The sequence below is a fragment of the Salvelinus alpinus genome, chromosome 27 (assembly GCF_045679555.1).
Source record: "Salvelinus alpinus chromosome 27, SLU_Salpinus.1, whole genome shotgun sequence".
Lineage (NCBI taxonomy): Eukaryota > Metazoa > Chordata > Actinopteri > Salmoniformes > Salmonidae > Salvelinus > Salvelinus alpinus.
The window spans coordinates 31926784-31953127 of NC_092112.1; the positions used below are offsets into that span (position 1 = coordinate 31926784).

At 40.4% G+C, this 26344-nt stretch overlaps 2 protein-coding genes across 2 annotated transcripts; one reads left to right on the forward strand and one right to left on the reverse strand.

Moving 5' to 3' along the window:
- The first annotated feature begins 643 nt into the window (after positions 1–643).
- On the forward strand, positions 644–15922 carry LOC139556391 (adhesion G-protein coupled receptor F2-like). The gene is made up of 18 exons (XM_071370300.1): positions 644–752; positions 7435–7495; positions 7985–7997; positions 8224–8352; positions 8466–8618; positions 8850–8914; positions 9066–9124; positions 9267–9388; positions 9777–10004; positions 10195–10431; positions 10637–10777; positions 10982–11178; positions 11469–11639; positions 11722–13044; positions 13152–13193; positions 13317–13352; positions 14376–14452; positions 14666–15922. The coding sequence occupies exons 1-17, from the start codon at positions 730–732 to the stop codon at positions 14439–14441; spliced, it is 3066 nt and encodes a 1021-aa protein (XP_071226401.1). The 5' UTR covers positions 644–729; the 3' UTR covers positions 14442–14452; positions 14666–15922.
- mep1a.2 (meprin A, alpha (PABA peptide hydrolase), tandem duplicate 2) lies at positions 14825–26013 on the reverse strand. The gene is made up of 15 exons (XM_071369238.1): positions 25982–26013; positions 25114–25258; positions 24983–25007; positions 24842–24895; positions 24666–24700; positions 24497–24572; positions 24289–24406; positions 22909–23084; positions 22415–22636; positions 22084–22230; positions 20212–20427; positions 19612–20061; positions 19199–19375; positions 17126–17339; positions 14825–16603 (listed from the first exon to the last, which is right to left on the reverse strand). Exons 1-15 carry the CDS (start codon positions 26011–26013, stop codon positions 16453–16455), a joined length of 2238 nt encoding a protein of 745 aa, XP_071225339.1. The 3' UTR covers positions 14825–16452.
- Positions 26014–26344: the final 331 nt, after the last annotated feature.

Consider the following 26344-nt stretch of genomic DNA (forward strand, 5'->3'; position numbering starts at 1 on the left):
CCTTCCACCGCAGATGGGATGTCTCATGGTCTGACAAACACCGCTGTAGCTCGACCACCTTCCACCGCAGATGGGATGTCTCATGGTCTGACAAACACCGCTGTAGCTCGACCACCTTCCACTGCAGATGCGGAAGTCCAACAGGCGGATGTGGTGGGTATTTTTGTATTACGTTGCTTAGATTGACACATGTGTGCGTCAAAAGACACTTAATTAACCAGTATTGAAGCAGTTACGAGGTAACTGTGGCTCAATACAGGCAGGCCTCATCAAGTACTGTGTTCTGTAATGTCTAGCTGGTAAATATTTGCAATAAAAGAACTAAACACATTGGGCCTCTCACTGTTCCACCTGTCTTTCCTCAATTGAATGTATAATATTTAAATGTATAGGAATTACATGTAATGTCCAGGCAAAATTTCCTATTGATATAGTCTGTAACCTTCTGAAAGAAAAAGCTGGATTTGTTAGCCAAATGTGGATGGAAAGTTGAAGGCCTGAAGGCCCGTGTTGACCAGTCCAGATGGCATTGGGAGATACCAGCCATGCAAATGGCAGGGAACACTTTTTCAAAGCAGCTTCTTATCGTCATCTGACGCATCTCCTGTGCTGCTTTCAAGCTTTTTTCACTGTGAGCGTTCAGTCTACCCTGAAGGCCTCCTGGTGATCATGGATTACAAACTGCATCCCACCTATTGATCACTGGTTTCACAAGTAAAACCCAGGTTTATGAGCAGATTTCTTAAGTCAAGGTCAGTATCTCCTCTTCCTGAAAATATGTTATCTTTCAGAATTTCTATGAAGGACTGCATTTACAAATGGTTCATACTGCTTAATACTTGGTGGTTGCTCTGTATATTCTTATTCAAACGTATGCCAGTACATAGTTTGAAAATAACTTTAAACAGAACATTTTATTTTGTGTGTGAAAATTTTTGAATATTGTGACATTTTTCTAAATTTAGTTACCAATAATTAGTTAGGCTAGCAAAATGGCTGTGTTGTATTGATGTTGAAAAATAGTTGACTTTTAAGGGAGATTTCCAAGACCCAAGACCTAAAAAGTGCTTTCAATTGAGACACCAGTTTATTTCTGCTCAAGTTCTTTTTAAATAATGTGAGCTTCTATAGACAGAAACAAGATGTGTCTGGAATAACGTTGCCTGTTCATACAGGCTGCTATTGCATAGTATTCTGTTCTATTCACACTACCTGGTGTACCATCTCATTAATGCTCAAATTAATGTCATATTGAGAGGCCATACATTACTTTATAAAAGTGGCATAATTACTTTTTCTGTGCTGTGATAACCTCTAAACGCACCAGGATGTTTTGTACACACGGGTTCTCTGGGAAGGGTGATGGTTCTAAATCAAATCAAATTTTATTGGTCACATACACATGGTTAGCAGATGGTAATGCGAGTGTAGCAAAATGCGAGTGTAGCGAAATGCTTGTGCTTCTAGTTCCGACCGTGCAGTAATATCTATATCTGCAGTAACAAAGAATGTGGAACCATACTGACTCAATGGTTCATTGCCATTCAAAAAAGGGTTCTATCCTCTTTCAGTGATTATAAAAAATGAAGGGGTGGCTTATTAGAATATTTGAGGCGTGGTTTTTCACGGCTCTTTTTGTGCAACCGTGAGTGAGACTGTCATTCCAGTTTATCTGATCTGTTGTGTTATGCTATTACATTTTGTACAGTATATGTCCAGTGATGGTGTCTTGTGAAAAACTAATGTATAGACTTGTGTCAATTGAGAATGTTTGACTAAGTCAGTAGTTCTCAGTTCTCTCCTCAGCCATTCCAGAGCTAACACACCTGATTCAATTAGTTAATAAACACAATAACACAATTAACACAATAATGAAACATATGGTGTTTTAACAATATAATATGGCTATTAAACCAGAATAAAAAACGTTATAGTTCTAAAAATAACCTTTGAGATAGAGAACCTCCATAAAGGTTCTGTAACCCCTATAACCTCCATGAAGGTTCTATAAAGAACCATACAATAAAACAATCTATACAGCCCCAAAAGGGTTGTAACCATCGTGGAACCCTTTTTTGGTGCTATATAGAAGAAAAAAGCACCATACAAGTTCCATTTAGAACCTTATGAGCATGGTTCTTTATATACAAGGGTTCTGCTATGCTTACAAGCCAAATAACCTTTATTTGGCACTATATAGAACAATTTGTTTTTATTGTGTAATTGTGCTAGCCCATAGGTTTAAGTATCATGTAAGATCGTGTAAGATCCAGCTGAATGTGTAGGCCAACCCTTTTCACTGTTAAATTACCTCAAGTAAAATGTTGAGGATATTTAGTTAATAACCATATGCATTTATGTGTGCCATGGCGGTCTACACTGGAAAAAATGAACATTCTTTAATGGTTCATCCTCAGCTCTTAAGGTTCCTTGGAGAACTCTTACGCGATAAAGAACCTTTGAGTTAAGTGTGAAGTGCTTGACGTGGCATCTACGGTTCTTCAGAATTCTAAAAGTTTCTTGAAATATATGAAAGCCTACAAATGTGTCCCTTTCATATCAGTTAAATTAACACTGTGAAGAAGTACAATTACCCCCAGTGTAGGTGTCAATAACCAGAGTTGAATCAAAACTACACCCATCACTATATTTCCCAGCATGCTCTATTGCAGTTACATTTTTAGAATCGTTTTTATCAATACCGACATTGCCTTCAGAAGGTATTCAAACCCCTTGACTTTTTCCACATTTTGTTGAGTATTAAATTGAGATTTTATGTCACTGGCCTACACACAATACTCCATAAGGTCAAAGCTTGTTATGGCAAGCCTAAATAAGTTAATGAGTAAAATTTTTTAAAAAAACATAGTGATAGGCATTCCGGCTCTTTTCAGTGAGCCGGCTCGTTCGGCTCAGCTCACCAAAAAGCTGCCTCACTTTCGAGGGGCTGATGCGGTTTCTTCTCTCAGTAATTATTTGTCCCGTTTTCGAGAAGACCCTCTCAGAGGGAACGGATGTGGCCACTATGCAGAGTCTCCCTGTCATGACTTTAGTAAGCCGTGGGTAGACAGAGGCCTTGGTCTTCCTCCAGCTCAGAGGATCTGCAGATTGGAGGGGCTCCTCCAAATAGGATCGGACCTCCATTATGGCATTATGGCATCTGCTGAGGGATTCCTTCGTGCTACATCCTCAGTTGCTCTCTCGTCAAACAACATCCAAACAGCAGACGTTTGTGGCACTACTGCTGGTGCTTCTGCTCCATCTGATCCCTCTTCTTCCTGTTGCCCTGGTGCCTGAGCCAGCTGACTGCTGGGGCTGACCCTCCCTGCTGCAGAGGTTATTCTTTGAAGAGCCTCATCAATCGCTCAACGCATCACTGAAGGCTAACTTCTTAAACCTGGGGTCAAGTTCAGCGGTTTCTGATAGCACGTGATTATATTCCATTCTGTGGAACTTTCTGTCCATTGATGAACATAGGGTGTCCATCAACTCTGTCACATGTCCTGTGGTTACATTTGCTTCTCTCTGGCGACTGGCTGTGATTCGCTGCAGACCCTTACACAGGAATATCATTTTTGAGGCTGTCACATAGTTGAAAAGAGAGAACAGTAACTTATTAGTTCAGGTTCATGTTTTGTCTACTGATACTACATTCTCATCTACTGCTCATATACATATATAATTACTGGATTAAATAATGATGTAGTAATAACTGCTTACTGTACCTCTCTCCACTGATCTCCACAGTGACCTGCTCAAAGGGTTCCAGGACTCTGCACACATGCTCCACCACCTCCCATTCCTCTTGGTTCAGAGCATCAACAGGTGCATTGACGATGGCCAGGGTAGAGATGATGGCTGGCATCCTTTGACTCAAGAAACCGCTTCAACCTTTTAAAATGTTGAATTCCACTTTGTAGTGCAGTCTTGTTTAGGCCTCAGCTCAGGCATCCCCATCTGGCGTTGTGTAGACTTTAGTTTTTCAGCACCTACTGTGCTCCTGTGGAAATATTCCACAGCTGCTTTCACTTTTGTCCACAGTGGGCTTCATCACATTCAGAGCATCTCTTACAATCAGGTTGATTGTCTGGGCAAGACATGGGTGATGGGTCCATTTAAACAATTTCATGGATTAGGTTATGTTAGCTGTATTGTTGCTAACACAACATACCACTTTTCCATCTACTTGCCATTCTATGGCCACTCTCAACAGTTCCTCTGTCAAGTTCCCTAAGGTATGTCTGTCGCTGAACTCAAAGCAGTCCAGAAGACAGCTAGACATCGAAAAATCTTCAATGAAGTGACATGTAACCGACATCTAAAAAGTGGTTACCTTTGATGTCCAGCAGTCAGTGGTAAGGCAAACTGCAGTAGCTTTTTGGACTCTTTCCTGTGTACTCTCGTACAGTTGTGGAATAAGTGATTTTGAAAGGGTTTTCCTGCTTGGAATTGTGTACATTGGATTTAGACTATTGCTATAATTTCCATGATCGAAAATGGCTGGAAATCGGTGGCAGTCATTTTAGCCAATGCAATATCAATTTGGCCTTGTTTTGCTACAGACATAGACTTTGGCATAAACTGGTCAATAGAAGACTGTGTTGCTGTGGGTTGCGGAGTAGGCCTACTTGACTGAGTGGATACATCACCACATGTGGAGATGCTGGCTCCACCACTATCACTAGCTCCGCTACAGCTAGCTTCACAGTTGGGTGCACAGATCGCATATGCCGCTGTAGGTTGTGCATAGAACCAGCGTTATATGAGATTTTGTTTTGGCAAATTCTACACTGTGCTCTAACATTGTCTACATTATTAAAATGCATCCAAATGCTACTGTGCTTCCGACTCATTTTCCAGCTGTTGTTTTCACAGCTGTCCTTCCTTTCTCTCCTCGGCTGTTAAGTGTGTGACTGTGATTGAGTTGGCTCGGCACTCCCTCACGTATCTTTGGTTCATTGGTTGACACTGCGTGCTTGATTGACAGGAACAACAGGTGAGGCTGTTAGTCTGAGCAGACAGTCAGAACGAATGTCTGTGCGCTTGAGCATTTAGGCCTATATTATTCGATTTATTTTTTCGTTCTTTGAATTAGTTAATTCTATTCATTCAAATCTTTTGATTATTCATATCTTAATTTTATAATAGTTTTATAAATAGATTTGGCTCTTCTGATATGCGAGCCGGCTCCCAACGTTCACCTACAAGAGCCGGCTCATAGAGCCGACTCGTTCACGAACGACCCATCACTACTTAACAAGTCACATAATAAGTTGCATGGACTCACTCTGTGCGCAAAGATAGTGTTTAACACATCTCTGTACCCCACACATAAAATTATCTACAAGGTCCCTCAGTCGAGCATTGTATTTCAAACACAAAATCAACCACAAAGACCAGGGAGGTTTACCACATGCCTCGCAAATAAGGGCACCTATTGGTAGATGAGTAAAAGAAAAAGAAAAAAAACAGACATTGAATATCTCTTTGAGCATGGTGAAGTTATTAAGTTATTACACTTTGGATGGTGTATCAATACACCCGGTCACTACAAAGATACAGGCGTCCTTCCTAACTCAGTTGCCGGAGACAAAGGAAACCATTCAGGCATTTCACCATGAGGCCAACGGGTGACTTTAAAACCGTTGCAGAGTTTAATGGCTGTGAAGGGAGAAAACTGAGGATGGATCAACAACATTGTAGTTACTCCACAATACTAACCTAAATGATAGAGTGAAAAGAAGGAAGCCTGTACAGAATAAAACTATTCCAAAACATGCGTCCTGTTTGCAATAAGGCATTAAAGTAAAACGGCAAAAAATGTGGCAAAGAAATTTACTTTATGTCCTGAATACAACATGTTTGTCACGTTCTGACCATAGTTCTTTTGTATTTTCTTTGTTTTAGTGTGGTCAGGGCGTGAGTTGGGTGGGTTATCTATGTTTTGTGTTTCTATGATGGGTTTGTCGTTTGGCCTGATATGGTTCTCAATCAGAGGCAGGTGTTTGTCATTGTCTCTGATTGGGAACCATATTTAGGTAGCCTGTTTTGTCTTTTGGTTTGTGGGTGTTTGTCTTCCGTGTCAGTGTTTGTTGCCACACGGTACTGTTTCGTTTGTTCACTTCGTTTATTGTTTTGTTCCAGTGTTCAGTTTTGTTTATTAAAAAGACATGAACACTTACCACGCTGCGCTTTGGTCCGATCCTTCTACCACCACAGACGATTGTTACAATGTTATGTTGGGGCAAATCCAACACAACACTTCACTGAGTACCACTCTTCATATTTTCAAGCAATGTGGTGGCTGCATTATGTTATGGGTATGCTTGTGATCGTCAAGGACTAGGGAGTTTTTTAGGGATAAAAATAAACGGAATGAAGCTAATCACATGCAAAATCCTAGCGAAAACCTGATTCAATCTGCTTTCCAACAGACATTGGGAGACAAATTCACCTTTCAGCAGGACAATAAGCAAAAAGACAAGGCCAAATTTACACTTGAGTTGCTTACCAAGACCACATGGAATGTTCCTGAGTGGCCTAGTTACAGTTTTGACTTATATCGGCTTGAAAATCTATGGCAAGACTTCAAAATGTCTGTCAAAGCAATTTTTTAAATAATAATTTATGATCCAGGTGTGCAAAACTCTTAGAGACTTATCCAGAAAGACATTTATTGACTCAGAGTTGTGAATACATATGTAAATTAGATATTTCTGAATGTCATTTTCAATACATTTGCAAAATTTTATAAAAACATGTTTCACTTTGTCATTATGGGGTATTGTGTGTAGATGGGTGAGAGAAAAAAAAGATGTAATCCATTTTGAATTCAGACTGTAACACAACAAAATGTGGAAAAAGTCAAGGGGTTTGAATACTTTCTGAAGGGACTCTTCTGGCATGTAAATTGTTGAAAGGACATACCGAACAGTGTACATAGTACGTGCATTGTTCTGGGTTTTGTTTATTGATCAGAGAGATTGACAAGGATCATTCAGTGCACCATCAGCAGTTCAGCAGGACAAGCTCACTGTCTCCTGTGTTTGTGTTACGGGGAAAATGCAAAGTAATGCAAAGGAAAGTTTGTCTAGTTAAATTATGACTTTGTGTACTTCAGGGAAAGGAGCACATGAGATAAGAGGTTAATAATGGTTATGACGTGTATTCATTATTTAAGTAGCTACCTCACAGGGAAATATTAAAAAGAAAAGGAAATACATTCCCAGAGATGGATAATAACATCTGAATAGAATAATAAAAGCAACAAATAGACACAGACTCAAATGAGACAAATATAACAACAATGGGTATTGACTATCAGAAAATTTATGTTATGTCTTCACTTTTTGTTTCACTCGAAGAGCCAAACATTGTAATTAAGTAATGTGTCCAAATTATTGAAGCAGTGTCCATCTTCTTTACTTCCATCAGACAAACGATGTGGGCCAGAGCTGTAATACTTTTCATTGGTGTGGTATTCCACTACCAGCAGGTAAGCAGTACATTGTAATGGTATTTGAAATGAGCCGATAAGACAATTTACACAGGAGACATGGATGTTAGCCAAGTAAATCAAGTATAGCACAGATAAAAACAAAACATGTTATAGAGAAATGGAAGTAACTTAATTAATGTATATTATCTCACAGATTAATTCTAGTGGTCAGAGGGGGTGTGGTATATGGCCAATATACCACGGTTAAGGGCTGTTCTTATGCACAACGCAATGCAGAGTGCCCGGATACAGCCCTTAGCCGTGGTATATTGGCCATATATCACAAACCCCTGAGGTGCCTTATTGATATTATAAACTGGTTACCAACATAATTAGAGTAGTAAAAATAAATGTTTTGTCATACCCGTGGTATACGGTCTGATATACTACCGCTGTCAGCCAATCAGCATTCAGGGCTCAAATCAGCCAGTTTATAATGTTCCTTTAGTGATGAAATATAATGTGTCTCTCTCTTCATTCACACAGGCCTTAGCAGTGGGTGAGTTATTTATACATGTATGTCTGAATACATAACAAACCAAGCAGCTTACTCTCTATGAAAAGAACCATAAAGGGAATGCATGAGGAAATGTGAAATTACTAAGTAACTCACACAAGCAGATGCACACTTGAAGACCCTCTTCTCTTATGATTTAAATCAGAAGTCGAACAGGCTCTCATGCCTATTTGCCAAAATGTTTCCTTTATGTCACTGGTTGTTTTAGATACCTACATGGCTGAGTTCATGATAGAAAGCAATGCTACGATGTACGTCTCTGGTGCTCTATCAGCAATCAAGCAAATAGCAACACCTAATACAACAGTGACTATTGAACTGCTTGAACTAACAGCAGGTACAGTATCACTATTTCTACCAAATATGGTTTCATAGAGAAAAATGTGTTTAAAATGCTTCTCTATCAGTGTTTCATCCATAGCCCGAATGATCATGTGTGTTTCTTTGTAGAATGTCAAATTGTCGGGAATGCTTCTACGTGTAACTGTTCATCAGCGTACATCTGGAGTAACGACGTGTGTGGCAATTTCCAGTGTTGCAATGACGCATATTGTAACGCAAATATTTCTCACTACCCAGCCCTCTGCATACCCAAAGTGAAAGGTACTGCTGCTGATACTGTTATTTCTACTATCATTCTTCTATATGATCAGTAGCCTAGCCCTAGTTGATACTATTAAAAAAAGTATTGTTATGATTCCTTCTTCATTGTATCATTGTTGCTGTTGTTTCTACTAATTGTCATCCACTGCTATTATTAATGTAGTTATTGTTATTGTTGCAGTGTTACTGTATATTTTACACTATTATAATTGTTTGTTTTTGTTGACATAGTTCGCTTAAATGGAACAGTCCAAGTGAGATTAACAATTACTCAAACTGATACTATCAAAAAACAGGTACATTTTCATTTTTATTTTTGGGAATTCAAATTCGCTGAAATAGTAGTTTTGGTTTTGATAAAAATGATTAACATGTATAATGAGTTAAAGTGACACCTGAACACACAGTATATGTAATATTGATGATAAAACATCCTTTTTCTCTCAGCTTACAGATGGTTTTAAACAATTACATGGGTTTGGGTGCCTCAATGTGTCTGGACCGAGGTACTGAAATCTAAATGTATTAGATGTATTTTCTCATTGCTTAATATTTGGCAGAGTGCTTGTTTTTCTCCCCAAAGGTGCAACATCAATTTCTGTTTTTGTCTCCCTTTCACCCATTGGCAACTCAATACTGACACATAAGGGATGCTGGCCAAATTGTTGATTTCAAAGTGGATCTCAGTGTCATATTTCTGACTGATACACTTGCAAAAATAATAGCTGACCTGGAACCTACTGTTGGCAAAATAGCTGTTGAAACATCAGGTAAATGCCCTGCCCCTTCCAATACAGTACAGTCATTTCACGTAGTGATATTAAGACCATGAGTAGATCTGCCAAAAACACCCAGGCATTAGGCTCAGATAAGTCACACGAGAAAATATTATATACAGTATATATATATTTTTTTAAAGGGAGTCTCTGCACACTCCAATCAGTTGCAGTTTCAGAGTTTAACTTGCTAAGCTTTCGATACTATGATGACCTTCGCCGAATCATACAAACAAGTGCAGAGACAGTTTCATACTGAGAAATGTGGCAAGGATTATGGTATGAAATAGATGATGTTATGTTGGAAATGATTATGTAAAGCGTGTAAGGATGTATTGTATTATTTATTGCATTGATACTGTATGTTTTTGCTTTTCCACAGGACTCGTGAGCATTCAGTATCCAATGGACACAGTGAAATTCTCCTCAACACCGATGCTAAACTGCAGATTTGAAGAGAAAGCAAACGGCTCTTGGAACTGGAAACTGTTAAAAGGAAATAAGACATTTGATCTGAACACTGGAAGCAGCATAACCGTCTCATTCCCCAATGAAACGCCATCCAATTATACCACAGTCCAAATATTAAAGTTGTCAGGGAACTGGGCAGGTGAGTCTGAGAGACCTATGATGCTTGCCAATATAAGTCGAGGGTGTAGGATTCTATTTCATGTTTATGAAGTCATTGTAAATATAGCATCTCATTTTGTTCGATGTTGAAATAGGCCTACTGATGATAATGTTTATTACTTTTTGAGTGATGATTAACTATTCTATCCCTCTTTTAAATGCTTCTGAAGGGATTTATAAGTGTGGATTTTCCAAAGGGTCCATTGTGCACGCAGCCTCTGCAGAGTTGAAGGTAGCCCTGCTACCAGATAAGATCACCATGACGAGTGACCCACTGACTGTAGATTGCCAAGATGCAGCGCCTCATGTGACAGTCACCGCAACCATCGATAACAGCACAGAGCAATACACGGTCACTTGGTTTTACCAAAATAATCTCCAAACTACAAATCTCCAAACTCAACCAGGTACCAGGAACTCTTAGTCTTGTGTCTTGAACTATGTATCACCTTATTTGTTTTTGTGCTCAAAATGATTAAAGTTGCAGTAACTCAATAAAAATAAGCAGTTGCTTATCAACAGATAGTTTGTGGATAGTTTGACCATCTGTAGAGCATCTACAGATGGAACATCTTCACTATCCAAATAAAGTGTGACACCATTCTATTCTAGTACCACCAGCGGGGATAGCCTACACCACAGAGATATATATAAATTGCAGTCCATCAAGCTCACCCCATGTTGTCACCGTCAACTTTAAAAACCAGATGGATGAGAACAAGATTGCAAGCATAACTATCCCAGTGATATATGGTATGTTCAGATTGTATGAGTCCATAAAAAAAAGATGAACAAAAGAAAAGCCACACCAGTTAATTACTATCCTTCAAATGTGTTTCTTAAGTGATTTGTTAAAGTCCCCTTACATCCAGAAGGGATGAAGAAGATGAATTAAGTTCACACAATGAAGTGGAGGCTTAATTCCTATTAATACTCTTTACTGCTGTTTATATTCAGCTCAGGACAAGAACCAGGCTTGTCCTGAAGAAAATAATGTTTGGCCAAAAACTCCAAAAGGTGTAACTGTTACCATCCGAAAATGTGAGGTGAATAGAGTGGGGTACAAAGAGCGGACATGCAAGGGGCCTGAATGGATGCAAGTGCTGGATAACTGTGTCAATGAGCAGCTAAACAAAGTTGTCAATGCAGCAGCAGTGAGTATGGCCTTTCACATTCTGCACTCACACAACTCTTATACTGTAAAGTTGATATGGAACATTGGTAATGTTTTGGTGAATGCCTACATTTTCTGTAAAAGTGCATTCCTGCCATTTAGTAATATGACAACACTACTCACGGGTTGGTCATATGATATCTCACATTCTTCAACTACACATCCAGCCACTGGAATGATGTGTGACTTGCGTTGAAATACTCTGGGCCTGTAGAATGTGTTGGTATGGGAAACAAAGTTACTATTCCATGTTTGTTTTTTACATCACAGGATTTTAAAGAGGGACTTGGGGCCACTCTGCAGGTTGCTATTCAAATCTTTTCTGATTTGAAGAATAGCATGGTTGCTGACTCAGTTGCTGATCTGAGTGCATCCATCAATGTTCTGGACATCATGTCGAGAGCATCAGAAACCATCACCCTGGATAACTCCATTTTAGATGTGAGCCATACCACAAACAACAGTTATACAATCGTGTACAATATATTTCATACAGAAACATACATTTATATTTATTTTTCAGGCATTTCTTGATGCAGCAAGCAACATGTTGAATAACTCTTGGAAGGCAGTCAACAAAACCCTTGAATACGACATGTCCTCAAAATACCTCACGTCTATCGAGGGTCTAGTGAATAACATCAAAATGAATACCAGTGACGGAAATGACACCCCAAATATACAACTCAAACTCTGCAATGTTCAAAACAGCACATCTTGCAATGACATTGTGTTTGACGTAGAGGTCATATTGGCCCTGTCCTCGGGAATAGTGAAAATTGTGGGAGTAAAAAATCTAGCTGACAAATTAAACAATTCAAAATTCTCAGGCTATAAGTTCCCTAGCATTGTGGTGTCAGCCACACTGCAAAACAGCAATGACTCCATAATAGACATCAAATTGGACTTTCCCATCAACCAGTCGATGGCTCAAGACTCCAACATCCTCTGTGTGTTCTGGAACACGACATTGAACGAATGGTCTGAAGAAGGCTGCAAGTGGAAGAAAAGCGTCAACAATAGAAGCTATTGCGAGTGCACCCACCTGACCTCCTTTTCAGTGCTGATGTCAAAGTTCCCGGTGACCCTGCTCTTTCTGGATGAGATCACCTACGTGGGCCTCGGCGTGTCCATCTGCTCCCTCCTCATCTTCCTCATCATTGAGGCGCTGGTGTGGTCGGCCGTCGTCAAGTCCAACCTCTCGCACTTCCGCCACACGGCGCTGGTCAACATCTCTCTGTGCCTGTTACTGGCCGACTGCAGTTTCCTGGCCGCCTGCATCTCCAGCATCAAAACTTCTACCTGGTGCCTCATTCTGACCGTGACCAGGCAGTTCTTCTTCCTGGCTATGTTCTGCTGGATGCTATGCCTCAGCATCATGCTACTACACCAGCTCATCTTCATCTTCCACCCGCTGAGGAAGAGGGTATATCTGCTCCTGTCCCCCATCCTCGGCTACATCTGTCCCACACTGATAGTGTCAGCTACCTATGTGTACTACAAATACACAGGGAAACCCTACCACGACACGGAAACCTGCTGGCTCACTTACGAGGGACTTCTGAAGGGGTCCATTCACGCATTTATTCTGCCTGTCTGGACAATTGTTTTGATGAATCTCTTCTCCATGGGTGTTGTCATCATGACACTCCTAAAGTCCACTGTCTCTGATGGGAGTAAAGCCGATGAGAAAGAGGCAGCCAAAAGCATCATGAAAGTGATGGTCTTTTTAACACCAGTCTTTGGGGTAACATGGGTTTTGGGATTCTGTGTGTACCTCATTGATATCAAAGCACCAATGGGTGTTCTGATGCATTATGCTTTCACCATCATAAACTCCTTTCAGGTACTTTTTCATCCATTTTCCATTACAGATATTCCTGTCTGAAACTATTGAGTGAAATTAGCTGTAATTAATTTGTACCATTGTATTCATTGTGTGGTGTTTTTCAGGGCCTCTTCATTTTGTTGACTGGATGTTTTGCAGAGAAAAGGGTATTTGTCCATCCTTAAAGATCTTATATAATTTAATAGTGTTACAATAGTGAATAATGTACACTAACTGTATAGATATTATGTACCCTTACTACTACTCCTTCTTTGTCATGTTAATACCAGGTGAGAGATGAGGTGTTGAAACTTTTCTTGGCTGGGGTGAGTTCTGCTCTTTTTTTCCTGCTTTTGTTGTCTTTCCTTTCAAATGGTGTTGGAGGACCAGTAGGAGGCACTCTTTCCTCTGGTATAAAAAATATCCCAATGCCCCAGGGCAGTGATTGGGGACACTGCCCTGTGTAGGGTGCCGTCTTTCGGATGGAACGTTAAACGGGTGTCCTGACTCTCTGAGGTCATTAAAGATCCCATGGCACTTATCGTAGGAGTAGGGGTGTTAACCCCGGTGTCCAAACCATCACGGTCACCGAATAATCCCCAGTTTACAATCGGCTCATTCATCCCCCTCCTCTCCCCTGTAACTATTCCCCAGGTCGTTGCTGTAAATGAGAACGTGTTCTCAGTCAACTTACCTGGTAAAACCACGGATACATTTAAAAAAATGAAAACATTTAAAGAGCAGTGAAATGTGGTTAAATCTTTCTTCAAGTTGCTCTTATACCTGTGTAGGAATGCTATGATTACGCTAGTTACAACATTGTACTTCCATAGTACTATGGTAATTGTCTTGTAATGACATAGTAATGGAAGTGAAGGGTTTTACACAAATGGAATACTTAAGCAATAAGGCCCGAGGAGGTGTGGTATATGGCCAATATACCATGGCTAAGGGCTGTTCTTAGGCAAGGCGCAACGCGGAATGCCTGGACACTGCCCTTAGCCGTGGTATATTGGCCATATATCACAAACCCCCGGGGTGCCTTACTGTTATTATAAACTGTTTACCAACTTAATTCGAGCAGTAAAAAGAAATGTTTTGTCATACCCGTGGTATACAGTCTGATATACCACAGCTGTCAGCCAATCAGCATTCAGGGCTCGAACCACCCAGTTTATAAAGACGGTTTAATAACTAAATTCCTTTGTAATTAGAAAGCAAAGCAAAATAAAGCACTATGTATCAATATTGTAATGCCAGTGTAATTACAGTGTTACTACACAGAAAAGCAACATAATGTCATCTGTTACAGAAAGCACAGATATAAATCTTCCCACCTCTCTCACCAGGCACCTACTACCAAAGGGAAAAGTGAGAGTATAAAAAACCTGACAAAGTCCACTTCAAATAATTGATGAACATCAAGGTTTGTACAGTCTTGATACAAGACAAGCATGTCTGCTGCTAAACACGTGTCATTTCAATAATTCAATTAACACCTAACTCTTAACTCCTCGAGCCCTTAATTAGTTAAATCAGGCATGCTAGTACTGGGCTGTAACAAAAGCCTGCACACTTTAAGGGTCTGCACGATTGGGGATTGAAAGACACTGTACTCATCATATGTTTTCTGCCTCAGAAAACTAGCTATATACTGGATCAAGCTATATACTGGATCAGGACCAACCCATATGTCTGCCACTACACTCACCCATACAGAAACATCCACCTGGTTGGTTCCTCAAAGACAGGGATGGCTGTGGTTTAGGTGGTGTTTAGACAGGTCTTTTCATGATTTCATTATATTATGTCAATTACCTATCAAGTTTCATATTAATATCTGAACTCGTAGACATGAATCAACTGCTAAACACATCTTTGTGATTTCCTGTAAACTTATTTTCTACAAACAGTACAGTAGCATACTATCATGTCAGAAGAGATGTCATAATATTACTGTTGTGTTGGTCAATGGCATTTGGTTAAATATAACTAATGATTTAATTTATTACGTTTTCCTGTACTTGCATTATTTATGACTGTCGATGGTATGTGTCAATCAAAGTTATTGTAATAAAGGAAGGCCAGGATTCAATCAGAGGCATGTTGTAGACAAACACATTGCATACTGACAAAGTGCCTTCTAAAGGCTATTTCCCCAACATTTGCAAAGATTGCATTCATGGTAAACACTGCAGATATTGGCTCAAGCAGAAATTACCTTGAAAATCCCTTCAAGTGCTATGCACTTGTAGACAACGTGCCTTTGATTGAATCCCGGCCTAATTGTTTTTTTAATCTGAACCCGCTGCCACCAATTTATTGTTAGGAATATAGGAGTATCATTTGTGGCTCTACAGCAAATGCATTTATGTAATAGAATGAGAAACCTAGGGCTGGATTCAATCCATTTCGACAAAGTATTGTGGAAGATCCACATAAAAATGTTAAGGTAATATCTGATTGAGCTGACATGCAGTCTCTGCAACCATGGGAACACTGCCTAATTGTCAATTGTTCCATGGGAACGCTGCCTTAATTGTCAATTGCACGATAAAGCAGATCTTCAGTGCTACAGAATGAATAGAGCCCCTAGATTAACTAGCTTTATTAGGGAAGGGTAGTATCTCCATTAGTCTATGGCCTAGATTCAATCCAGAGTGTGATTGACATTTAAAGGCAATGTTCCCACATTTCTCAGGGACTGCATTCACAGTAATGTCAGTCCAATCGGAAATTGCCTTTAAATGTCAATTACGCTGTAACATGGATCTTCCGCAGTCTGAATTAAATCTAGCCCTATGTTAATGTTTATTTTTTACATTGTTAGCTGTATGTGTGTGTGTGTGCTCTTGCAATCATCTAATAATCAATAAAATAAAGAAACATAAATCTCACAGAAGCAATTATTTTATTACTTCATTCAGGCTCCCGAGTGGCGCAGTGGTCTAAGGCACTGCATCTCAGTGCAAGAGGTGTCACTACTATCCCTGGTTCAATTCCAGACTGTATCACATCCGGCCGTGATTGGGAGTCCAATAGGGCGGTGCACAATTGGCCCGGGGTAGGCCGTCAATGTAAATAAGAATTTGTTCTGAACTGACTTGCCTAGTTAAATAAACAATTACTGAGCAACTTGCCACAATATATATTTTTTTCATGTTATAGACAATTACAAGCGTCCACACCTAACATAAACATAAGTAATTTAATAAATAATTTCACATACAGTGGAGAGTGAACTGGTCTATGAAAAGTCACTCTGCAATTAATTGATTGAATACCAGCCATGGTCAAGGAGTTCTTATTGATTCAAACTAACGATATCAAATATACAATACGCGTGGCAATCTATTATCACTGTTTCTTAGAGAGGCATTGGGATTGAGGTGGTACATAAGTATAGCTGTGACGCAGTATGGTGACTCAGTGAACTCTCCGGATGACTGAGAAGATGGCCAGAGTCAGAACGATCGTCCCTGCCGCTCCACCAATCAGAACGCCCAGAATGCGGCCATCGATATGTTGCTTCTCACACGTCTCACCAGCATAGTATGTGGCCTGGCCAGTGGCACACCTTAGTGAGAATAACAGCCATTATGAGTCAGTGATAACAGTGAATACACATACTCACTCCTTGTCTCCTATACCATATTGTACTGTGCTTTCATGGAAGCAAAAACTCTAGTAAAAATGCAGGGAGCATATCAAAATGATAATGTACTGTAAATTGCAAGTAGTGACCCAGATGTGATGTGCCCATGTCAAACTTCACAATTACAAAATCAGTCAACACAGACAAAGATCTGGCAGATTTTCGAATGGAAATGTGTGTATGAAAAAACAGAAAAGTAAATTAGTGTATGGTTTGTCACACAGTAACTACAGTATCAATTCAGCACTATAGCGCAATTAATATGTAAAGATAATTTCAGATTGAGCCGACATATGCAGCGTTTACCGTGAATGTAGTCTCTGCAAACATGGGAACATTGTCTTTAAATTTCAATCACGCTGCAGCACGGAATTTCCAAAATACAGATTGAATTGAGCCCTAGGTGTTGAAATGGGGTTGTGCAGGTCATACTTATAAACACACCTGCACGTGGCTTTCCCATGTTTCTCAACCACACACACTCCCCCGTTGAGGCAGGGGTCGGGGCTACACGGGTCACTAGGGACGGCCCGTGCCTGTCTGTGTTTGGGAATGTCAGCCATCTCCTTCTCCTGTCTGGGGGTCTCCTCCTCTGGGAGGTCACCACTGGGACTCTTTGGCTGGACAGGGACCTCCATCTTCACCAGGTGGGTCAAATCTGGAACACATCCACAAATAATAATTGTTTAGTGTTAGGAGAGAGAATGTTGTTGTTTTTGTTGTTTTGTGGTGTAAGAATCCAACTGCTAAATTATTCAACTCTATTTTGTCTCTTGCTGTAAAGTGACCCTGTCAATTGATTGCTTTGCACAGTTTTAGGGTGACGTGGGTTAGGTTAAATAGTAACAGTCAGAAACTGTTCAAATCATCACATAACAATATACACAATATATAAATATACAGTGTACAGTGCATTCGGAAAGTATTCAGACCTATTGACTTTTTCCACATTTTGTTACGTTACACCCTTATTCTAAAATGGATTAAATTGTTTTTTTCCCCCCTCATTAATCTACACACAGTACCACATAATGACAAAGCAAAACCACTGAATATCACATTTACATAAGTATTCAGACCCTTTACTCAGTACTTTGTTGAAGCACTTTTTGAAGCGAATACAGCCTTTAGTCTTCTTGGGTATGACGCTACAAGCTTGGCACACCTGTACTTAGGAAGTTTCTCCCGTTCTTCTCTGATGATCTTCTCAAGCTCTGTCAGGTTGAATGGGGAGTGTTGCTGCACAGCTATTTTCAGGCCTCTCCAGAGATGTTAGATCAGGTTCAAGTCCAGGCTCTGGCTGGGCCACTCAAGAACATTCAGAGACTTGTCCCAAAGCCACTCCTGCGTTGTCTTGGCAGTGTGCTGAGGGTCGTTATCCTGTTGGAAGGTGAACCTTTGCCCCAGTCTGAGGTCCTGAGCACTCTGGAGCAAGTTTTCATCAAGGATCTCTCTGTACTTTGCTCTGTTCATCTTTCCCTCGATCCTGACTAGTCTCTCAGTCCCTGCCGATGAAAAACATCCCCACAGCATGATGCTGCCACCTCGATGCATCACCGTAATGATGGTGCCAGGTTTCCTCCAGACATGACGCTTGGCATTCATGCTTCTAATGGTCTGAGAGTCTTTTAGGTGCCGTTTGGCAAACTCCAAGCGGGCTCTCATGTGCCTTTTACTGAGGAGTGGCTTCCGTCTTGCCACACTACCATAAAAGCCTGATTGGTGGAGTGCTGCAGAGATGGTTGTCCTTCTGGAAGTTTCTCTCATGACCACAGAGGACCTCTAGAGCTCTGTCAGAGTGACCATGGGTTTTTGGTCACCTCCCTGACCAAGGCCCTTCTCCGCCAATTTCTCAGTTTGGCCGGGCGGCCAGCTCTAGGAAGAGTCTTGGTGGTTCCAAACTTCTTCCATTTAAGAATGATGGAGGCCACTGTGTTCTTGGGGACCTTCAATGATGCAGTAATATTTTGGTACCCTTCCCCAGATCTGTGCATCGACATAATCCTGTCTCAGAGTTCTACAGACTATTCCTTCAACCTCATGGCTTGGTTTTTGCTCTGACATGCACTTTCAACTGTGGGACCTTATATAGACAGGTGTGTGCCTTTCCAAATCATGTTCATTTAATTGAATTTACCACAGGTGGACTCCAATCAAGTTGTAGAAACATCTCAAGGATGATCAATGATCGATGATCGATGATCAATGCACCTGAGCTCAATTTCAAGTCTCATAGTAAAGTGTCTGAATACTTATATAACTAAGGTATTTCTGTTTTTTTTCATACATTTGCAAAAATGTCTAAAAACCTGCATTCGCTTCGTCATTATGGGGTATTGTGTGTAGGTGGATGAGTAAAATGTTTTATGTAATCCATTTTAGAATAAGGCTGTAACGTAACAAAATGTGGAAAAAGTGAAGGGGGTCTGAATGCTTTTCGAATGCACTGTATTTCTCGCTATTTTGTATGTGGAACAAATAAACTGATGTTGTCAAGTTTGATGTACAGGCCCTCACCGTCAAATTCGGCAACAATGATGAGATCATCGTTCTTGAGAAAGCTTCTCCTGTGCAGCTGGTCATGAGAGAGGAACGTAGTCCATCCATACTCAGATCCTCTGTAGCAGTTGGAGCTCGCGTCCCACTCCGCCCCACTGGTGCTGGTGGGCTTGACCCAATATGGGTTAGTAGTATCTGGGGAAAAAACAGTTTAAGGTATTAACATGTTACAAAGCCAATTATTTTACATGTATCAAAAGATTGCCTGGTGTATACATTTGATATTATATTTTATGGTGGACTAAGGTCAGACAAGCGTATACATTTTCACAGCGAATCAGTAAATACTGAACAATACTGTGCCTGTTTGTATGCGATGCAAGACATATTTTACGTAAGGGACTCATAAGCACATGATTACATTAACTGACCGGTGGTGAAGCTTCTGGTGGCAGACATCCTCAGCTTAGCGTCAGGGTCCTGGTCCATGGCAGTGACGGTGGCCTGCCTGTTGATCACTGGCCACTCCATCACACCGTCGTTCTCCCCGCTGCATAGATGGAAGGTCACACCCACATAGTCAGGATATGTGCCATCTCTTCCCTTGGGGTAGAGGCTGATCCCGTAAGCATAACCCTCAGCGCTATAGAACGGCTTGCTCCTGATGCGCCCTCCGGCTGGAGTTATGGCGAGCAGGCCAGTGAAGTTCTGAATTCTCCAAACGCCGCTGGGGCAGGTGGTTTCTGTTAATGTGATATCATCGATCAAGATGGCCCCCTCTGCATTGCTGTTGGACCCTACCATACCCTGGAAGAAGTAGCGGAACCTCTCTTTGACCTTCAAGGTCACGTGGGCTACATTCCAGGAGTCATCTCCATCACCTGAGGAAATAAGACATCTGATCAGCTTCCTGATCACCTTCCTATACTCCTGGAGTAACATGCAACACAGACACTATCAAAACTCTACAAACCATATGTGTAACATATTTATGTATTTCGTTGAAAGTGGGGTTATCCTGAATACAGTACCTGTGATGGTATGGACCTTCTTGACACTGCAGACATTTCCTGTCCCATCGTCTGTTCTGACCCACACAAACAGCCTGTCCCCAGCAGGCCCAACCATCTTGTAGAAGAACTGCAGACACTGCTCCTTCCTCTTAGGGTAGAGGATGCGTGACTCTAGAAGAGCGCTTTTCCCCACTGTCGCTTTAGATGTGTCAAACCTCATGAAATAGCCTGCATCTACAGAGAGGGTCATAGATACAGTACAAATACTTAACCAACCATATATGATTGCTAACATCAAGTGGAAGGATTGTCATGACTGTCCTGTGAGGATCCAAATGTATAGGGGGAGGAGGGAATTGGTGTGGGGGGGTTGACACCTCACGCCCTGCTGTAAATTAAAGGAGAGGAGATCCAGTGTCTCCCTCTCCAAATTCACAAAGGAATGTGCTTTATCTCCAGAGACTTTTCCCGCTGAAACTTTAACTCATTCAAAAGCGAATACTGGAACAATATTCCTAACAGAGAACGTGGGAATGGTCATATTGTTGGTTATTTTGTGATGTCATTAAAAATGTTATAAAGGAAATACTGTAACTTGGAAAGTATACCCACTACATGTGCGAAATCTCCATCCAATACGTTGTGCATGAAATATGAACAATGATGAAAGTGTTTTTGTTAAGAGAACGATGTGATGTTAGAAAATATAAGAGGAAACTGTTTCTATAACGTTGTACAAGTGAGTAGTCACCGCCCCTTGAGGGAGGTCAGAGAGTGTGTCAGCCACTCGAACAACTCCATTTTGAATGAACTGTATAAAATGAGGGCTTACAAATTAACATATGAGAACCGAAAGGTGTCTCAAATGGTTCGAACTCTGAAATCGCAACACGTGGTAGAGACGATAGTCACCTCCTAGACAATCACTGGTACAGCTGATTAGTTGTCCTAAGTAAAGTATCTAGAAAAGTGAACTTAAGTGGGACCATACTACTACTCTTCTTAATCTCATCCCCCAATGGGAACCACCGACACTGCTGGCTAGCCTATATTCAAAGAGAAAGGTTCAGGAGCGAATGGAAAGTAGAATAAACTCTGTAGTTCTGTTCAGGACTATACGACAAGTCAATGGATACTGGAGAACGGCAGAGGACAACAATAGAAGAGACGGGTGGGGACCCTTTTGGAGCATTACAAGCGTGCTGCGGAAAGGCCCAAACAAAACCCCTTCCAAGAAGGCTTGGTTCCAACCGAGATACCCGGCGAACCAAGGCATTTACACGTGAATACATTCATGATTTCTTACTCCAAATGGACGGCGGTTCGTGTGCAAAGTATATGATTACTGTGAGAGTAGTTTCTAAATGTACCAACGTGTTATGTCTCTGCCCCTCTCTCTCGCCCTCTCCATCTCCTTTGTAACAAGCTGCAATATTGTGACAGTCCGCTAGGGACCTGTTTCTAATGTATTAGGCGTATATGTTTATCCTGTGTTATCATTTAGTTAGCTAGTAAATAATTAATTAATCCAATTTGTGTAGTACTGAATCATAAGTAAGGCTGAGGTTTTTGCAGATGCAGGAGGTTACGACTGTTCAGAATGATAATATGATACGAGGGGTTGATTAATACATTGACTGTTTTATAGATGTGATAAGTAAAGACCTTTTAGAGTTTAATTCGGAAGATGGTAACTCTATAAACAACCGCTCTCGCGGTGCCCCAAATTTCTTATAAGTTAATTGTAACATTATTCATTTAATCAGGAAACAATTAAACATAGTCAGTTCATTAGATGAATAACAGTCATCAGATGAATGAAAGTAAAGTCACGACAGGATGAAGAATGTGAAAGATTTTGTCCATGTGTGTAGGTAGTACTGTAGGAACCTCTGCAGTGGCCTGCCAGTGTGTGGTCTGGCTCCTCAGCGCTGCTCAGGGTCTGGACCCAGTCTGCCTCGTCAGTCTCACCCTGGATCATACCACAGATGTTGATCAGCTCAAAGGAACACTGGTCCAGGAGAGTGTGTGTATTGGCTGCAACAACAGAAACTCTGTTAGCTGTTATTCATAATCACCATCCTCAAATCTATATCAGAATGGCAATGTCTAAGGCTGTGGTTGTTCATCATAATTTCCTTATACTTTATTTGATGCTACTTAACAAAGTTGATAGCTCTTGCAGTTTGATCATATAGGTCATTCCATCTGGGTCACTTACTGCAGTCGTACAGGCGGTTCAGCCTGAGCAGGTCTACTGCGCTGAAGTCCAGACGCTGTCCGATGATCTCATTGAACGCTGGGATGGCTGTGGTGATGGTAGGGACGGTGGCGTTCTTGTTGAAAGACAATGGCCTGTAATGCATGACGGACTCATAGTCATATGGCGTGTTCAGGTCTGTGATGAAGTCGTCCTCATACTTTTTAAAGTTGTGCTCCTTTCCTGTAGATATGCAGGTTACAGAATGTGTTATTCAAAATTGTTAGATGCTTGTAAATCACTTTTCCAAGTAAGATTTGCTCTTATTCTTTTGTGTGGATTGTGTTTTTTTCTTATTTCTAAGTATTACTGCGCTGTTGGAGCTGAAAACACAAGCATTTTGCTCTACCTGCGATAACATCTACAAATCTGTGTACACCACCAATACACTTTGATTTGATACACAACTGATACTTGTATCTGCCACCGTCTGTGGTTAATTCCATCACACCCACCTTCTGTGATTTGGTCCCACCAGATCTTGACATAGTCGTCTCTGTCAGAGCGTGACTGCTCATGGTAGAAGCCCAGAGCGTGGAGGAGCTCGTGCTCCACGATGGCCTTGGTGTCACAGCGCGCCCCTATGGAGAGGTTCTGTCCTACCTTATCATCTCCTACAAATGACCAGCATCTGTGGCCGTCACAGACAGGATTACGCATTATGACACAAGAGTAAACACAAAATCAAATCAAATTAAATCAAATGTTATTCGTCACATACCGAGAAATGCTTACTTAATAGACCTTAATTATCCCTAAGTGTCGATTGACACAATCCCCATCAAAATCTGTCAATTTAAGCTAGAGATATCCGTTTTTTTTGCATTGGATGTTTCTCAATCCACCTCCGCAGATGTCGCGGTGAAAGGTGTTTGTCACACCATGAGACATTCCAAAAAATCGGTCTTCCCATGAAAACGCCTGTGGCGTCTGAACTATTTTGCCTATTATATACCTATTATCACCCCCACAAGTGTCAGGGTACTCATCTGAAGTTGGTACCGTTGATGTGTCAACTTCTGTTTGTTAGTGTCCAAACCATTACGGCTACAAACTAATGTGACCCCACTGTGGAAAGGGGAGATTCTCACGAAAACGATGGTGTCATGTGACTTGTTTGAAGGTAACCGGTACTAGTTTCAAAAAATGAATGGAAGTATGAAGGTAGTTTTCTGCCTACCCCCAAAAAGGGGTTAAATATGTATATTAAAAAAGCGCAATATTTCTGAGCTCCTAGATATATGACAGACACTTAAAAAACATTTATGAATGTGTTTTTCAATGTGTTTCTATGGGCTATAGTAGTAAAAGCCTAATGTAATATTTTATCAATCATTTTTTTATATATATATTTTTTGAGCCGAAGGGGTCCTAAAATTCTAAATCAAATCGCTAAATGATCCATAAAGGATCCTCTTAACCAAGAAGCCCTTAACCAACAATGAAGAGTTTTAAAAAAGTAAGTAAGAAAAATGTGCTAAAGGAAAAATAGGAACAATCGTACTGATTTACTGATCGTACATCTTACTTCATATTTCACCATAACATTACTGCACTGTGGTCCACACAGAATATGTACCTCATCATAACAATGGTGACATGAAGGACAGTACTCAACAAAATGCTTTAGCACATTCCTCGACTTTACACTAAAAGAGGGGTCACCGTTTATTACAGGTTTGGAATCTGTAGACGCATAGAATGTCATTTCCTTAGATAAGCATTTTCTAATCTGTGCTCTCCATAAAACCTTGTCGTTTATGCTTTGGAGGGACAGACGGTACATAAAGTTAACCAAGAGCTCATGACATTACAGTGAATTTGGCTGAACTCACCCACTCAGCTTTGTGAAGGAGATGTATGTGCTTTCTCCCTCATAGGGCTTGAAGTCCACACAGGATTTCAGGCGGTATGCTTCGAATGCCTGGTGAATAACACCTTTTGCATTCAACTCTGAGGGAGTGAATATGAACTGGTTTTTAGAATGTTGTCAATGACTGTATTTCACTCTGCATTGAGACATGGTTGGTAGAGCCTACATACCCAAAGAATCTGTCAAGATGTAAGGAATGGGAAACTTCCATCTTCTCGTTTCATCCAGGATTGCATTTCGCCTTGGCTGCAAAATCCATAAATTAAATATATTAGGCTAACTGATTTATGTTTAGTCAACTATTACATAGAACAAGGCTATGAAGAGAAGTGTACTTACATCACCTGCAATGTCTCCCTCAAAGAGGTTTAGATCTGCTTCTGAAATATCAGGAAATATACAAATCTATCACTCTCAGTAAAAAACATATTGCCAGATTTGTGAGATTATTGCACATATTATTATATAACTTCAGTAATGTTACAGTTTAACTGAGAGAGTGTAGAGATAATTACCTGAATTGATATCAAGTATATCCTCTCGCAATTCACCTGCATCTGCATCACCACCTATTCATTCAACAGAGAAACCATTCTGTAAGAACACAGAGCGTTATCACACATACACCCTTATGCATGAGACGATCTAGAACTTACCATAACGTGTCGGAACAGCTTGCACCTACAACAAAAAGAGACACTGCTTGACTCACAACATATAATTTATCAAATGTACAATTATTATAATGAAGTCAATTCCTTTTAATAACATAGGATGTGTGCCCTACCTTGAACACAACCAGAATTGCAATGAAAGTGGTGATCCTCCATGGCGCATTGAAAGAGCCCATGTTTAATCTGGAGGAGTTGGATATGTGTTTATCTGCTATTGTAAACAGGCCAATAAAGTCAGAGTCTGGATGAAACTTTGATCTATACAGATGCAGGATCTTAATTTGACCACCATTTTGTTGCTAAGAATTTTCTTGCACAGCAGGAAATGCAAAGCTATAAACAATGTATCCACTTTAAAATATCAGACGTGATTTGCTCTAATGAAAATGTAGCAATCCCTACAAAAATGTCCATTAATTATAATCCACATAATAATTCACATTTACTGTTGCTGGAGGATTATTTTCCTGTTGTAACAAACTGGCTCAAATTAAGATCCTACATCTGTTTATATTGACTGTAATGAGTACCGTGAACTTAACACTTGACCATCACATCTCTCTCTCTCACTTTGCCGTTCAGTCAGATTTGTCTTGTCATATCATTATCTTCAATGATCTTATCTTGTAACCTTGGCAGATAAATATGTTATTGTGTTTTGGTACTATGTCAGCAACAGTTTCAAACATGATTTAGTGTTTTTGATTGAGTTTCTGACATGCACTTTAGCATGCAGGTTTAAGTTTCTTAAGTTTAAACTTATTTCAAAATTATTTTAATATAAAACAAATAGTGTATTAATTGCAGTTGTGTTTTCTCCAGGTTTATGTATTTACTAGTCTTAATTTATCGTGAGCTACATGGTGTTATTAAAGACAGGCAGAGTGGGTAATAGTGTGTCAGTGTGTTTGAACATACAGTGAGCTTCACAAGTTTGAACATATGTAACAGTATAGCTTCCGTCCTTCTCCTCGCCCCTACCTGGGCTCGAACCAGGGACCTTCTGCACACATCGACAACAGCCACCCTTGAAGCATCCTTACCCATCGCTCCACAAAAGCCACAGCAGTTGCAGAGCAAGGGGAACAACTACAACAAGGTCTCATAGCGAGTGACGTCACCGATTGAAACGCTATTAGTGCGCACCCCGCTAACTAGCCAGCCATTTCACATCAGTTACACATACAGTACAGTGAGTTCAAAAGTATAGGGAAAGTGATATATATATATTTTTAATGGCGCTGTACTCCATAACTTTTGGATTTGAAATGATACAATGACAACGAGGTTAAAGTGCAGACCGTTAGCTTTAATTTGAGGGTATTTCCATCCATATCGGATAAA

Bases quoted from the DNA above. Each gene is read 5' to 3' on its own strand.
- LOC139556391 (XM_071370300.1), top strand. From the start codon at position 730: ATGAGCAGATTTCTTAAGTCAAG. The intron at 10,778-10,981 runs GTATGTTCAGAT...GTTTATATTCAG, and splicing joins AACTATCCCAGTGATATATG to CTCAGGACAAGAACCAGGCT. The intron at 13,353-14,375 runs GTGAGTTCTGCT...CTCTCTCACCAG, and splicing joins TGAAACTTTTCTTGGCTGGG to GCACCTACTACCAAAGGGAA.
- mep1a.2 (XM_071369238.1), bottom strand. From the start codon at position 26,013: ATGTGTGCAGAAGGTCCCTGGTTCGAGCCCAG. The intron at 20,428-22,083 runs GTTCCTACAGTA...CCCTCTCTGTAG, and splicing joins ACTGGCAGGCCACTGCAGAG to ATGCAGGCTATTTCATGAGG. The intron at 20,062-20,211 runs GTACTGTATTCA...TTATTTCCTCAG, and splicing joins GAAGGTCCATACCATCACAG to GTGATGGAGATGACTCCTGG.